Below are 14,911 nucleotides of genomic sequence, written 5' to 3'. Positions count from 1 at the left end.
TCAAAATGGTCCCTGTGCAAAATTGGCCTGGGATGGCCTGAACGCTTAACAGATGTCCACCAATGTTGAGGAGCAAAAACAACCCTGACCAGTTGACAGTATTCTCCATTAGACAAACCCAAACAAAGACATTTCTTTTTCCTTTTCAAAACTAGCATTTCAGTATTTTTAATAATACAATATCTATTCTAATGCATGGTTACTTTCACAAATATTATATTTGTTTACCAAATATTGAACACAGGCCCTTCTGACTCATGCAATCAAGCTAAATGAGTCATTTCTCAGCAATATCAGTATGGAGAAACAAGCCAAAACATGCTTACAGGGTTGACATCTTCAACAATATTTTTTGTTGTAAATATCTTATTTCATGTTGGCAATTTCGCCCCCTTGTACGCTAATACAACATTACGATGGATTTTATTGCTTTGAGAAATCAGCCCTAGGGTTGACAAATGACTCATTTTGCTTGAAATGATTGCATCACAATTTTAAACTTCAGGATTCCTATTTTAAACAAATTCATAAAATATTGGGCAAAATAACATAGTATGCAAAATAAGATATGCTTCAGGCCACCGTCTAAAATTAAAAACACTCGCTACCATTTTACAAAAGGCATTATAAAGGCATTTGCATACAATTAATTTTTTTTTCATTTTCAAAGACGTTTCCATCGCATGCCATGCATTAAATAGTTCTTTTAGTTGTTCTTAAACTAACTTGAAAGTGAAACAATTAAATCAAACATCGATGTAGTAGTTATACTTGCATCACTAAAAATTAATATTATTTGTGTTTTACAGATTCACCGATATTTGGTAAGCACCCTGTAAACTCCATACCTTCCCGAGTCTTGTCAAAAATATTTATCAATATTAAATTTTTAATATTCCAGATGTCTTACCACCCAGACCGCCCAGTAGCTCGAGGCAAATCATACAGTGGGTACTGCAGTTATTTCATAAAATCATGTATGGCTGGCCACTAAATATAAACCCTACTTGATATAAAATTTTACTTCTTCAAATTAAAGAAAAAAAATTGATATCTGCATAATAAACTTCAGAATTTAGTCCACTTTAGACAGTCCTGTTAATCGCTCACTGATTTCCCACAACTTCTTAGCAACACTCTCATCTGGTCCAGACTCCACCTTTGGAAATGGCTCCTCTTTACAGTTGCCATAGTAACGGCCACTGAGACCCTCCAGCTCTCCCGCAACAGCGCAACTGATAGTAGTCTGGGCACCTTGAGTTGGTGTTTTCACAAGAAGTCCAAAGAGTGGTCGAAACAGACGCAGCAGTAATGGATGCATCATATGGCGGTTCAGCTCCGTGTTGATTACTCCAGGATGGAGCGTGTACACAGAGACGCCTGCCTCTTCCGCTTCGAGACGGCGGTGAAGCTCTTGACCAAACAGTACATTAGCAAGCTTGCTGTCATAGTATGCCTCAAACTGATGGTAGCCCTTCTCGGATTTGAAGTTCCCAAAGTCAATTTTCCCCTTCTTATGAAGGGAGGAGGAGACGATGATGATGCGAGCACTGGGGGACGACTTCTTCAAGCGGGGAAGAAGCTGATTGGTGAGGAGAAAGTGCCCGAAGTGGTTCACTCCAACTTGCATCTCCAGCCCATCTTCTGTCTTCGTACATTGTGGAATCCAACTAACGCCTGCATTGTTGATGAGGATATCAAGTCTTGGTTCCGTCTCCAAGATGTCTTTGCAGAATTGATTGATGGACTTGAAGGAGGCGAGGTCCAGATGTTTGACTACAACATTTTGCGAGTTGGTTGACTTCTTGATGTCATCTGCAGCCTTCCGAGCTTTGTTGATGTCCCTGCATGCAAGTATCACCCGAGCATTTCTTCTTGCCAAGTCCAGCGCGGTGACTTTTCCAATCCCAGTGTTAGCTCCTGTGACGATGACAGTCTTGCCACTCAACTGAGCAAGGCTTTTGCATTTGGCTCCATGAAAATATCTTCTGAACAACAGCAAACCAACAGCACTTATCCCTAAAGCAAAGCTGAAGCTAGTCCAAACTTTGTTGGATTCTGTGCTGTTGTTATTAACAGCAGGATCTGCCATAGTTATGAATGGAGAATCTAGTATAGATTTATGATCTGGAAAAACTGGAATCAATCTTCCTTGCCAAATTGGTCCTTTTTCTATGATTGGATTTGATAAACTCTGTCGGTTGTGTTCAGTTCAGTTTATGAGGTGAGATGATAATGCACGTTTCTCAGCTGTTGTACCGCAGACAGATATGTCCCTGATTATTAGATAGCCTGTTTACAAAAGTGGAGGTCTCCAAAAGTGTGTTGTGAATTGTGACCTTTGCTTTGACCTTTGTCCTTGTGTCTGCCACTGGTACCCGCCGCACCGATCGACGACAGAGAGGCAAATTTGTTTTATACACGTTTCGTGAAGTTTGTGATTTACCAGCGAACTTGGTTTACTTTAAATCACAGACACACACAGGCAGCCGGCCGTGAATGAGATAAGGATGGCATTTAAAATTAAAGCGTTCTCAAAAGTCATCTGCCCTTCTTTGCAAGGTAGATTTTCTGGTACGTATGGTAAATCAAAATTTAGGCATTAATATGTGTTAACTAAAATATATAAATGTTAAGTGTTACTGGGATTTCCTGTAACTGTTTTTCATAATTGGCTATTTTGTAAATAATATTCCCGAACCGAATGCCAGAGCAGAGCAGAGTTGAAATAGAGGTTGTACTGATGTAGTGAACTGGACTTGGCGAAGTGTGCGCCTCACAAAATCCCATTCTCCCATGCACAAAACTGTGAAGTGTATTTGCCAGTGTCTTTAAATAATAGGAAGACGAGGGGAGTGGCACTGCACTGCATGCAACAGAGGAGTCCAACCTGGGCTAGCCACTCGTCTAGCCCCACCAAGGATCACACAAGTGGGGCTAGCCACTCGGACTCGCCCTACTTGCTTCCTTTAAAAAAAAGACATTGTAAGATATATAAAGTTTTCCAAATGAGTTTATTTTAAAATGGTAGCACTGCAGGATACAGAAATTTGTCCAATGTGCACCAATGTTACTTCTAGCATGGAGAAAGGAAATACATGGAGTTCGAACAAGCCTACATCAAAAGGACAAGGTTGGCTGCCGCGGTCGTCCACTGGCATTTTCAAAATTCCATTAGCGTGGTTTGGTGAGCCCACAAGAATGATATCTTAGACGGATGACCTGTGAATCGCGCGCGCGCAAACGGCTTGTTGCCTGCGTTTTCTTTTCAAAAGTGTATTTTTATAGGGGGGGGGGGGGAGAGAAAGTAAGAACTAATTAAAGAAAGAAAGAAAGAAAGAAGTAAATAAATAAATGAATAAGTAATTGAGTAAATCAATAATTAAATAAATAAAGGAATAATTTAATAAATAAATAAATAAATGATGAATAATAAATAAATAACGAACGAATGAATAAATACATTAATTAATAAGTAGCTTAATGAACAACAGATAAATAATTAAAAAAAATTAAATAATAAATCAATCAATCAAACAAACAAAAGATAATTATTCAAAAATAGATAAATAAATAACCATTAAGTGGGGAAAAAAATCAATACAGATCAAATCAAGTCAAAACATATCAAATCAAATACAATCCAATACAATAAAAAGGATTAGCATTAAACATCGATATTGAAATAACTAGACAGTTGGTTCTATGTGTGTATGCCCGTATGAGCTTCTAGACTATCCAATGGTCAGTGTCGGCAGCCTACCCTGTGCACAAAGGACAATGTAAATCTGCCGCACAGCTGGTGGTTTGGCGGGTCGTTCAAACTCCATGTATTTCCTTCCTCCATGCTTCTAGAAACTATATGGCATCCTCCTGATGTTGTTACGATATAGCAAATTCTGATACGTTGATAGTAAATTGATTTTAATTTTTAGCCTCAGAAGTTAAAGGCGAATTCATGCTTTTCTGTTCGCCAATTTCAGACATTTCCTTCTTTTTGACCTAATTAAAGCGTTATTACCTGAATAAAAACTACTTATACGCCATAGTGTCTTTACAAATGAAATATGCCACAATACCTGGATGATGACCCAATTTTTAGAAAGCGTTGCAAGTTCAACTCGAACATCTTAATTGGACCCTAACAAACATCATTTGGTCGTCATCTGGTGAGTGTCTGGTGAGTGGACTCTGGCCAAGCTGTTCATGATGCTTTTGTCCTCTTGTTAGATACTTAAGAACAAATTATCTGCCCTTCAGATGGGGCATTCAGCAGTAGGTCCCATAGAACACAGAATGCTTATATGACAGTGTAAGGGTTTGTCTGGATGTTTCTACTGGAGAGATTTCAGTCAAGTTAAGTAAGAAAACTACTGGACAGGGCTTTCTGTGCTTTTTAGACAGGCATCGATTTTACTCTTGTTAATTCCTTCTTTCATATCAGGTCAATCAAGAACGGTGCTACTTCGCAATATGTCGTCAGATACTTCATACAAGTTTGAGACATTAGCAGTAACAAAGTTGAAAGAATATGTCATACAGGTTGAATTGAACAGACCAGAGAAACGCAATGCAATGAACATGCAATTTTATAGGTGAGATTTTATTAAAAAATTATAATATTTAGTACAACATCCTTTTTGTGTTTGTAGAATGCTTTTTTGATAGTTGAATGATGGTATTTGTGAATTGTTTTATAGTTTGTAAAATATTAAGATATCTGTAATAGAAACAACTCTAGATGGCTTTTCAAGAAATTTGTATCACTATTTAATTAACATGAAACCCATTATGAACCTTAACCTATAAATAAGATAATTTCTGCACAATTTTTGTTGGACGAGTTCGGTCGATTTCAACGGTTGTCCAATAGCACTGTGCTTATCTATCTATCATTCTCTCAGGTATAATTCGATTGCGCAGCCATCGGAGGTACTTGAAGCAAGGTTCTGTGCTGTGCGTTTGATGGACCACCTTACCTTTACCCATACCTTAATCGAACCTTTTACCTTACCCCATCTCCACTGGTGGTATTTCATAGATCGTGTTTACTTTTGTTTCAGGGAAATGAGGGATTGCTTCAGGAAGTTGGCAACAGATTCAGACTGCAGGGTTGTTTTATTAACTGGAGCAGGCAAGATGTTCACATCAGGTAGGCAATCATGAAGGAGGAAATGTCAATGTGTGTTGCCGGTCTTTGCCATCTTATCATTTGTTATAGTTTAGAAAGGTTTTTGTGAAGAAAAAAAAAAGTTTTTACAACATGAAATAATCTTTTCTGATGAGTTTTTTTTTTTTTTTACATGAAATAATCTGTTCTGATTTGTTGTCTTTGTTACATATGTAAAGTTTGTTGGTGTTTCTTTCCCTCTTTCTTGTCAGGTCTGGACTTAATGGACAGTGCTGAGTTATTGTCAGCTGCATCTGATATGGATGTCGGCCGTAGGGCAATGTATTTAAAACACTCAGTCACCGAGATGCAAGAGTCGTATTCAGTCATGGAAAAAGTAAGTTGGTTTATTGTTCCAAAACCAACATAGTGTATTTTGTTTTAGTCTTGTGCTAGCAAGCATGTCGAATAGAGCAGTCAGAATGTTGAGACCTATTATTAGGAACTCACTCCTTTGTAGTGAAGATGCTATGCCAGATTTTTTTCCAATTTGACCCAAAAATTTTGATTTAAAATTCAATAGGTATTTTGATGGGGGTCAAGAAAGTTACAAGCTTTCAGTTGAGCCATTGCTCGAAAAGGTCCACCAAATATTAGTAGCAGTGAAATAAAGTGCTCAAAATTAGTTTTTGTCGAGTCGGGATCCCGACAATATATCACGTGACCAATTCTTATGTGTTTTATAAGAAACGATTTAAATTTTTGTCATGGTTCCTGACCATTAAAAGTAAAAGTTAAACTTTTTTCGCTAGAGTGGGTGATACTCATTGAAATACTATTCACTCAAACAAATCTATTTTCTAATGTTTGGGGCCAAAAATCTGACATAGCATCTTTCATAACAACCAAATATTAGCTTAAGTACTAGTACCAGCTGATTTTCTACCTTCCGCCAAGGTAGTATGTTCAAAAGCAGGACAGTTCTTTTCCCAAAAATAGTAGAATATAAAGCAAGACAAGTTCTCTAAAGAACATAATCTACCTGGGAAGTAGACACACACATGGTGTTGTTGCAAAACCAAATATATATTATAACTGATTCCTCACCATGCAATGCCTCAAACCCCTCGTGAAGTTCAAATTCTAAATAACCAAGCTTACATGGTGAGTTACTGACTTATTAACTAACTCTCTGTGCACAGAGCCTGAAGCCTGTCATAGCTGCGATTCATGGTGGCTGTATAGGAGGAGGGCTGGACATGGTCACAGCGGTTGATATGCGTTTCTGCACTAAAGATGCTTGGTTTCAAATCAAGGTAAGTCATTGGATAATTGCCACCCCCTTGCACAATGTGGATTGCATCTCCACAAAATGCAATTTCCAACATTTATGAGTTGATTTCTTTATGAACACTCCTACTTCCAAAACGGTGGACAGGATATATGTGCCAGCACATGCGCACCGGGTTGTCAGTAGCTGGACATTCCCCATATTTGCTCCTTCCCTTTATTTTTTTCTTGAGAAAAAAAAACCCATAAAAATTTTGTATTTTCCCTTTCAATCTACGATTCAAGGAGGTAGATCTAGGACTGGCAGCAGACTTAGGAACATTGCAGAGGTTTCCAAAGATTATTGGAAATGACAGCTGGCTGAGGGAGATAGTCTATACAGCCAGAAAGTTTGGTAGCGATGAAGCAAGGGAAATTGGACTAGTCAAGTAAGTTTATTCTTTTGCTTCAAATTTACCCCATATTGATAAATAGAAGGAATGTTTGTGTTAGGTATCAAAAGATTGGCAAATGTCTTGTATTGGACTATTTAAGAGCCAGATAGAGAAAGTCTTAAGTTATGTTTGCTGGTTCCGATTTCACAAAGAGCTTATTGTGTGTCAATCTTATTTCCTATTAGCAAAGTGTGATGTCACAATAACAATTACTATGGCAATATTGACACTCGTCTTAAAATTAATCTCAGTGCTTGTTGAAATTGAGCCCTAGTAATCATGTGAATGCTGGTTTGGTTTGTAACTAAATGTTAATTATTATGAATTATTTAAATTTGAATTATATTTGTGTTTGTATTACTAAATTGTAATGTATGTGATTTGAGGCAATGCATGGTGGAGTATTGACATATACTTAGTTTGGGTAACACCGTGTGATAAAAAAGACTTGGCTGTGTAAAACTGTTGTTATAAGAACTTATCCTGCTGTTTATCTACTGCCACAGAGTAGTTTTGGAATTGAGAGACTATCAAGTTCAAATAAGATCTTGTCATTCTGTTGATATGTATTGCGCCACCATAAACATTGCTCCTTGTGAAGCACTGTCTGGTTTCCCTATATTAAGTTGCAGCCGTCGATTTCACAAAGAGTTAGGACTCGTCTTATCTCGAGTTAGGACGGGTAACTCTTCCTAACTTAGGATTAATCTTAAGGTCTGCATGCTACAGTGCAGGGTTGGGACTCGTGCTAAGTCCTCAGATTAGTCTTAAGTTAGGAAGAGTTTTGTGAAATCGACAGCAGTGTAATCATTTGTGTATGTTGAAGCTGCTGTGTAATGGTTCAGCGTTCGTCTTGCCATTCTTTGACACATTTTATATTTTTCAGCTATTACACAAAGCTCTTTTACTCATAAATAAACCATGGATTTGTTGGTCTGTAACTGAAGTTCACAACTGGCGCGCAAGTGGTTCCTTCATAAATGCTTGTCCACTCCTTAGTGCCTACTACTCCTGTTAACCACAAGTTCATTATGGATTGACCTATTGGTTATTATTGAGTCTCAACTACATTTTCTCTTTACAGCCGCATCTTTGATACACGAGAAGCAATGTTAGAGGGCGCTATTGAAATTGCCACCTTAATCGCAAGCAAGAGCCCCATTGCTGTACAAACATCCAAGGCTAGCTTGGTGTATTCAAGAGATCACAGTGTACCAGAAGGGCTCAATGATGTGGTAAGGTTCAAGTCGATTTGTAAAAAAAACAAATTCTACAATGACAAGAATTGGCTTAAAAGAGAATTGCAAGTAAAATAACATTATCAATCAATCAATCAATCAATTGGAATCAATTAACAAAGTGCCTAAATCAAAGGTTTGCTCATAGCAATAATGAACAGGAGAAGTAAATAAGTCTCCTGAAACAAGTGGGCTTTCAGAAGTGCCTTGAACATGTTGATGGATGTAATTGTGTCCCTGATGTTGTGCATCTCAAATCTTGATTCTGACATATTGATTTTTGTGATTCTGTTGATATGACAAGGGATCTTTGGCCACTAAATGGGTACCTTTGTTGGACCCCGGCTGACACTTTGTAATAAGGTTTTCATGACAAGGTGTGACCACTTCTGGTGGATTGTACATATTATGTACAGTTTTATTCAGCCAGAAATCGTTTTGAAAGAGGCCATTATTGTTGTTTCTCTCAGAAGCTTTACATCAAGAAATAAACCACAAGGAGAACTTGGGTGAACTTAAAATAATTGAGGGTTGAAACAAAATTAGTTTTACTAGGGCAGGACCTGAACCTGCTGAGTTTTTACGGTCTCTTTATTTTGTCGATGTCTTTGTTTGGGATGCCAGTCAGAAGCCATTCAACATGTATTTGCTGTGTAGCCAGAGACCACAACCAAGTTTTAATACCACCTGGGAAGCAGCAGCAGAGGGGTCACCTTAAGTGAATGTGACTTTTAATTTCAAATGTTAATTAATAAACCACAAGAAAACTTTCTTGTTTCTCGGATTTTTGACTCAAACTTTGTTCTCATTTTACAGACAACTTGGAATGCAGGGATGTTGCAGAGTGAAGATTTGATGAAAGCCATCTCTGCATCCATGCAGAAGGTTGAACCAAAGTTCTCAAAACTTTAACTTTTGTTTTTAGACTTGCCTCAAAACTAAAAGATTTTGCATCACATTCAGTTGGATATGAAATTGCATTTGGTAGGGCATCGACATCCACTATTCTAGTATAAAGAAGTCTATTTGAAGCATAGCTCCAAACACAAGTTACAATGCATGTGATCATTGTAATTGGCTGAAACCAAACGTTGCAAGAATGTTAAAAGTGGCACTGAACCAAACAATTATTCGCTGGTAATCAAGAAATGACTGCATGTAGTCAGTAACACCAAAGTCTATAGAGCCCTTGCTTATGACGTCACAAGCTTAAACAGCCCCCCCCCCCCCACTGAGGTCAAAGGAAGACCTGTCCTTAGCTAAGGGTGTGGTGATTGCTCTTGTTAGGGGCCTCCTAGCCTATGCTTCAACACAGAAAAATGAAGCTGCAGCCCAAAAACAGATTTTAAAGGTTTGTTTACTCTAAAACTGAATTTAGTTCATATTTAGGATTCTCGTGTAAAAAAAAAGAAGAATTTAAAACACAATTATTTCATTCAACTGATCTTTATTGGTACTGAGGACTAATTTATTTACTTCTGCAAGTTAACATGTAAATTGGAACAAAACAAGAACAGAAGATTATACTAAAGTTCTGTAAATAATAATCTTTGTAATGAATAAAACAAATAACATTTTATCAGAAATCGTTTAGTGTCATTTGTTATACTTATAGGGAAACAATTTTTTTTATTTTTTTTTATCAATCTAAAAGCTCACTGATTAAAAATACAAACAATCACCAAGTCTCCAGAGAAATGTTTCCATCTGAAATAAATAGAAGTTGGGAAACGGCATTTGAAGACTCCACACATCACAATTCATTATTTTGATTGCCACAAATGTAGTAGTAAACCCAATGAGGATCAACATACAAACTGACAAAACATCAACAAAACAAATTTATTATTCCCAAACCCAATGATGTACTCTTCTTGTCAAGTATCTGAAAAGACACGTTTATTGGCCCAGTCAAAGTTTTCAATAGCTTGCTCGGCTTGCTCTGATTTCGAAAATATCACAAACTCATTCCCCCTTACCAGAGGGATAATTTAAATTTAAAATGACACTGTTATCTCATCATTATAATACAACTTCAAAAAATACTTCTATTTACAAAAGTCTACAGTGGAAATGGAAGGAGTATTTCAAGCTGTTTCATCAACAGCCATAAGTGAGGCGTAGTCTTTGTACAGAATGACACCTTTATCTGGATCCACTGCTGCAGAGAGCATCTCCTCCAATTCTTCTTGGGTGAAGGGCTCGGCTGGAAATTAAATGAAGGAGAAAAAATTCAACAATGTTATCTTTGTTGTCAATGGGAAGGTGCTCGCTCTGTGAGAGTGTACATTAACATGTGTACTAATGTAGCATTGCATCAACGTAGTATCTTGAATGCTAAATAACTAATAATATACATGTATACCCAAGTTACTTGAGGTGCTTGATCAAAGAGTTACATTTTTAAGACGGGTTTTTTTAAAGTTTTTTTTCTAAATTCAATTTAGGTAGCACCTTGTTAAAGACACTGGACACTATTGGTAATTGTCAAAGACCAGTCTTCTCACTTGGTGTATCTCAACTAATGCAACAAATAACAAACCTGTGAAAATTTGAGGTAATTGGTCGTCGAAGTTGCGAGATATGAATGAAATAAAAAACACCCTTGTCACACGAAGTTGTGTGCTTTCAGATGCTTGATTTCGAGACCTCAAATTCTAAATCTGAGGTCTCGAAATCAAATTCGTGGAAAAATACTTCTTTCTCAAAAACTACTTCACTTCAGAGGGAGCCGTTTCTCACAATGTTTTATACTGTCAACCTCTCCCCCATTCCTCGTTACCAAGTAAAGTTTTATGCTAATAATTGTATTAATTGAATACCAATAGTGTCCACTGCCATTAAGGATTTACAAGGTGCTGCGGCACACTTAAGAGCCACTGTCAGAAACGCATCCTGTCATTTACACATCCTGAAAGTTAAATTATGTGATTTTCATTCTCGACTGATTCCTACCTTCCTCTGTCATGTACTTGGTGAGTTCTTCAACAGTCAGGTGTCCCTTTTTGTCCATGTCTAATACCTCAAATGCCTTTTGTAACTGGTCTTCCGGCGAAGCCTTGAACCTGAAATAAAGTATGAGATTGAAGCAATGTCTAAGATTAAGGGGATCATTTAAAAAAAAAAAAAAAAGTTTTGAGAAATTTCAGAATATTTACATTTCATTGACAATATGACTCACAGATCATTAATGGATCAAAACATATGAAATGGACATTATTTAGTATGAAACGTGCTTACTCTAGAGCGGGGATTTCAAAGTCTGAGACTGTTTTTAAGTAACTGGTTGTTGTAACCAGAGCCCAATTTGATAAAGCCTGTAAACCTGCTTGGCACAAAAAAAACGTTTGCTTAGCAAAAAAATTTTTTGTTTAAATTGGACAGTTCTTTAAAACTACAATAAAAAATAAGTTTTTGTGCTAAATTTGTGTCCAGCCCTCCCCCTTTCTTTCTATGAGATAACAAAAATTACCTGTCGCAAACTGCTTGCCAACCAAAATAAAATGGTATAAGTGTTAAAAATTGTAATGGCTTGACGTGTTGACCGAGAGTCTTTCTTGAGGGTTAAATAACAACACAACACAAGACAAACACACACAAACAAGTTAACTTTATCAATAACTTTGTTTGTGTGAACCTCATGAAGAAATGTAAAGTAAAATACTTCTAAAAATCCCCTCATGGATTGCTCGTAGATCGTTGGACGAAACTTTTACTCACTTTCTCTCCATCAGCACCCCAGTCATTGTCTTGAGAAAGCGGTCAAAGCGGATGTAACCAGTCGGTTCTTCCTCCTCCATCTCGGCTAGGAGATCATGAAGCTCCCCCTCGCTTGGGCAACAATTCAGTGACCTGATGATTGTGCCCACCTCTCTGGAAAGTTAGAACAGTAGTTTTGTTAACTTTTGTAACTTGTGCTACATGTCTATTTTGACACTTTCAAGAGCGCACAACTTTGTACCAGTTCTGATAGCACTCTGCACCAATGCTACCAATTGAAGCTAAGTACCTGGAACTCAAATTGTAGTAGCAAAATGTGAGCTTACATCTCTGAGTAATGAGTATAATGTTTCTTCGCTTCAGTGACTATACTTAATTATAGAGCAATTGGTGCACTAATGATGCCGGGATCATGTAAGTGGTAGAATAAGAAAACATTAGAACCATCCAATTATCAACAAAAATGTACCTTTGCAATTGGTAGGCTGAATGTTAATCACTGTAGATTTCAAAATTTCTGACAGAATGTCTTTTAAGTAAAAAGTGTTGGTTATTAATAATATACTGAGTTCTTATAAAGCGCTATATAACATCCGATTGGTGTATCAGAGCGCTCGACAACAAAATTCTGCAAGGTATAGACCAATCCGACGAAAAAAAATTGGTAGCGCCCTCTATTGAAACTTACCAACTGCGGTGTCTTTTCATGCACAATCTAGGCATTGAAGACACCACAGCAAATGGCGCGCGGTGCTCAACACTTGCGCACCCGGTGCGTGTCGGATTGGTCTATAAAGAGCTGTTTTTGAAGTATGAGAAGCTTTTCATTTACACAGCACCATCTGATTTACAAGTTGCTGTGGAGCAGTATATGCTGCCTATTAAACCAAGAAATGTGTCAGTGTTTTTACTTTTGGGATCTAATAAAGATTATTGTTTGTATTGTATTGTAACTTCTAAAATGTTTAAGTTTTTACTTTACCTGACATCAACAGTCTTGTTGGATTCATGGTCAAAAATATCAAACGCATCAGCAATCTTCTTTTGGGTCTCCGCCAGAAGTGATTCTAGAAAAAAACATTACAAGTCAAAAGGAGAACCGTCTGTGATTGTTTTGATAAGGAAAATGATCATTGAATGATTGATGGACCCGTTTTACTAAAATAAATAACTCTCTCACTGTCTCAGCCTCATTCATTCATAAGTATTTAGTACTGTATTTGTTTTGAATTTTCAAATTAACCTCTCTTTGGTTTTGGAGGATGGGTGGCCTACCCGGACTAAAAAAAAATTATGTATAATTTTGCCTAAAATAATCATATTTGACAAAAACCCATGCTACTAAAAAAATATCCGGCCTGCACTGCCTCTCCCACTTTCAGGTGACGTGTGAGGAAACACCACACACCAGACCATCTAGAAATTATCACAAAAACAACTTTAAAAGGGTCGCAGTTGACAAAGATTGCTACAAGTTTTCACTATTTTAGTAGATTTGGTCACTTTAAACTTAATTTGCATTCTACTTGGATATTCTTATTACATTATTAATTAAGTGTTTAGGAATTTTTCAGTTTTTTGTTTGTTGTTATTTTGTTTTTTACACTGTGCAAATTTTCTCAAATTTTACACTCCTAAAACTGGTTTAACTCTCACTTAGTCCATGCTTTATCTTATTTTTTGTTTTAGTTGCCCACTTTGGAAAAGTGTCCGTATGGCGCCACCACTTTTTCATTTGATATGAAATAATATAGTATCTAATTTACCTCAATGAGATATCCCTTTTTGTAAAAAAGGGTGAAAAAGGGTGAAAAAGTGGTGGCGCCATACGGAAAGTTATCCAATAAGGATACCCTAGAGAGAGCTATGAACAATACCCATCATATTCATACACAATCCTAGATTTAGAAATGTAATATTTAATAAAATGATTCTGATTCACTGAAATGAGATAAATTTTATGTAATAATCAGTGAAAAAGTGGTGGCGGGATAGGTCAGTTTTCCCTACCTAACCCCTTACATTTAGACTTTTTGGGGGCGAACTTAAATTTTACAAAATATAATCATTTACCTGCGCTTTCTTTTTCATCTGCGGGCGCAGCCATGTTGAATGATTGTTTACATCTCCTCCTTTTAGTTGCTACCAGCCTCGCAACCATGAGCAGCGCGGCGTATCGATACCTCTCGCCAGTAACCCCTGGATCAAGCATTCTTAGGTAACATGGTGCAGCGAGATCGTTTACTATTGAGAACGAGGTTAGGTTGCTACAGCTCCAGTCCAGTCATTTTTAATGTAGCCTCATTTCGAGACGTGACGGAACCACAATGATTTCAGGTCGGACGAAACTGACCATCTATGATCTAGACATTTTTGTTATATGGCGGTAATAAACACTTTTTGTTTATTATTTCAGATGCATTTATTTCATGTCAACATCAATCAATACATTGTGAAAACAAAATCACTAAATCAGTGGGTTATGTATTATCTTCTTTTCGTTGCCATTTTCATTGAGTCAATTATTGACAATGCTCTGCATTATCATCTTGAATTGAAAGTTTAGATAAGAAACTTGCACCACGATGGAGGTAGAATTAAAACCAAAGGTAGAACCATGGAGGTAGGATTATTGGTAGAATTAGTTGAAATGAAGTCAGCAGCCGCTTCACCGGATTGTGTTATCATAAATCTTTTAAAACATCAAATTTAGATCCAGACTGATTGACTCCTAGAAAGATTAATAGGCAAGTCTGCAAGTATCGCGAGAAATCTTGTGGGGGCGTGTTTTAATTGTTTCCTTTTGTAGGGGGCGTAATGGAAATAAGAACTAGTGCCCGCAGTGAGCGATTTTGCCCCAAGCTATGCCGCTGGATATTATTTTAGGCCTTTAAAGTAGGGGGGGGGGCTCAGTGAGCTTTGCACAAATTCTATTAACTGTGTGAGTATTCTCCACGCACAGAATGTTTTTATGTGACTACCCCTCCGCCGCCGTTGGTTTCCTTGTAGGTGAGACTAGTAATCTCTGAGCACGCATGAGTGAGCCGAATCGTTTTGAGAAAAACAACGCGGTAAAATTACGCTGGTTCCATACTCGAATCAATAGTCCGGGTACCACC

General features: G+C 37.3%; 3 protein-coding genes across 3 annotated transcripts; 1 reads left to right on the top strand and 2 right to left on the bottom strand.

The window, feature by feature from the left end:
- Nucleotides 1-144: 144 nt before the first annotated feature.
- On the bottom strand, nt 145-2,315 carry LOC117301264 (retinol dehydrogenase 14-like). The gene has a single exon (XM_033785147.1). It carries the CDS (start codon nt 2,090-2,092, stop codon nt 1,076-1,078), a length of 1,017 nt encoding a protein of 338 aa, XP_033641038.1. The 5' UTR covers nt 2,093-2,315; the 3' UTR covers nt 145-1,075.
- A 214-nt stretch (nt 2,316-2,529) lies between these two features.
- LOC117298658 (delta(3,5)-Delta(2,4)-dienoyl-CoA isomerase, mitochondrial-like) lies at nt 2,530-9,651 on the top strand. Its single transcript, XM_033781979.1, has 8 exons — nt 2,530-2,574; nt 4,445-4,595; nt 5,064-5,152; nt 5,383-5,507; nt 6,313-6,426; nt 6,686-6,828; nt 7,919-8,069; nt 8,889-9,651. The coding sequence occupies exons 2-8, from the start codon at nt 4,474-4,476 to the stop codon at nt 8,982-8,984; spliced, it is 840 nt and encodes a 279-aa protein (XP_033637870.1). The 5' UTR covers nt 2,530-2,574; nt 4,445-4,473; the 3' UTR covers nt 8,985-9,651.
- A 100-nt stretch (nt 9,652-9,751) lies between these two features.
- LOC117298667 (dynein regulatory complex protein 8-like) lies at nt 9,752-14,018 on the bottom strand. The gene is made up of 5 exons (XM_033781989.1): nt 13,866-14,018; nt 12,775-12,859; nt 11,793-11,945; nt 11,028-11,137; nt 9,752-10,278 (listed from the first exon to the last, which is right to left on the bottom strand). Exons 1-5 carry the CDS (start codon nt 14,002-14,004, stop codon nt 10,160-10,162), a joined length of 606 nt encoding a protein of 201 aa, XP_033637880.1. The 5' UTR covers nt 14,005-14,018; the 3' UTR covers nt 9,752-10,159.
- Between the last annotated feature and the right edge of the window lie 893 nt (nt 14,019-14,911).

Source organism: Asterias rubens, chromosome 1, assembly GCF_902459465.1.
Source record: "Asterias rubens chromosome 1, eAstRub1.3, whole genome shotgun sequence".
Classification (NCBI taxonomy): Eukaryota; Metazoa; Echinodermata; class Asteroidea; order Forcipulatida; family Asteriidae; genus Asterias; species Asterias rubens.
The sequence above is the reverse complement of the archived record's forward strand: the minus strand, read 5'-3'. Positions and strand labels throughout refer to the sequence as shown.

Coding starts and splice junctions, on each gene's coding strand:
- LOC117298667 (XM_033781989.1), bottom strand. CDS start 14,004: ATGCTTGATCCAGGGGTTACTGGCGAGAGGTATCGATACGCCGCGCTG. Junction 12,860..13,865: donor AGATGAAAAAGAAAGCGCAG/GTAAATGATTAT, acceptor GTTTTTTTCTAG/AATCACTTCTGGCGGAGACC. Junction 11,138..11,792: donor GGGGTGCTGATGGAGAGAAA/GTGAGTAAAAGT, acceptor ACTTTATTTCAG/GTTCAAGGCTTCGCCGGAAG.
- LOC117301264 (XM_033785147.1), bottom strand. CDS start 2,092: ATGGCAGATCCTGCTGTTAATAACAACAGCACAGAATCCAACAAAGTT.
- LOC117298658 (XM_033781979.1), top strand. CDS start 4,474: ATGTCGTCAGATACTTCATACAAGTTTGAGACATTAGCAGTAACAAAG. Junction 4,596..5,063: donor ATGAACATGCAATTTTATAG/GTGAGATTTTAT, acceptor CTTTTGTTTCAG/GGAAATGAGGGATTGCTTCA. Junction 8,070..8,888: donor CAGAAGGGCTCAATGATGTG/GTAAGGTTCAAG, acceptor CTCATTTTACAG/ACAACTTGGAATGCAGGGAT.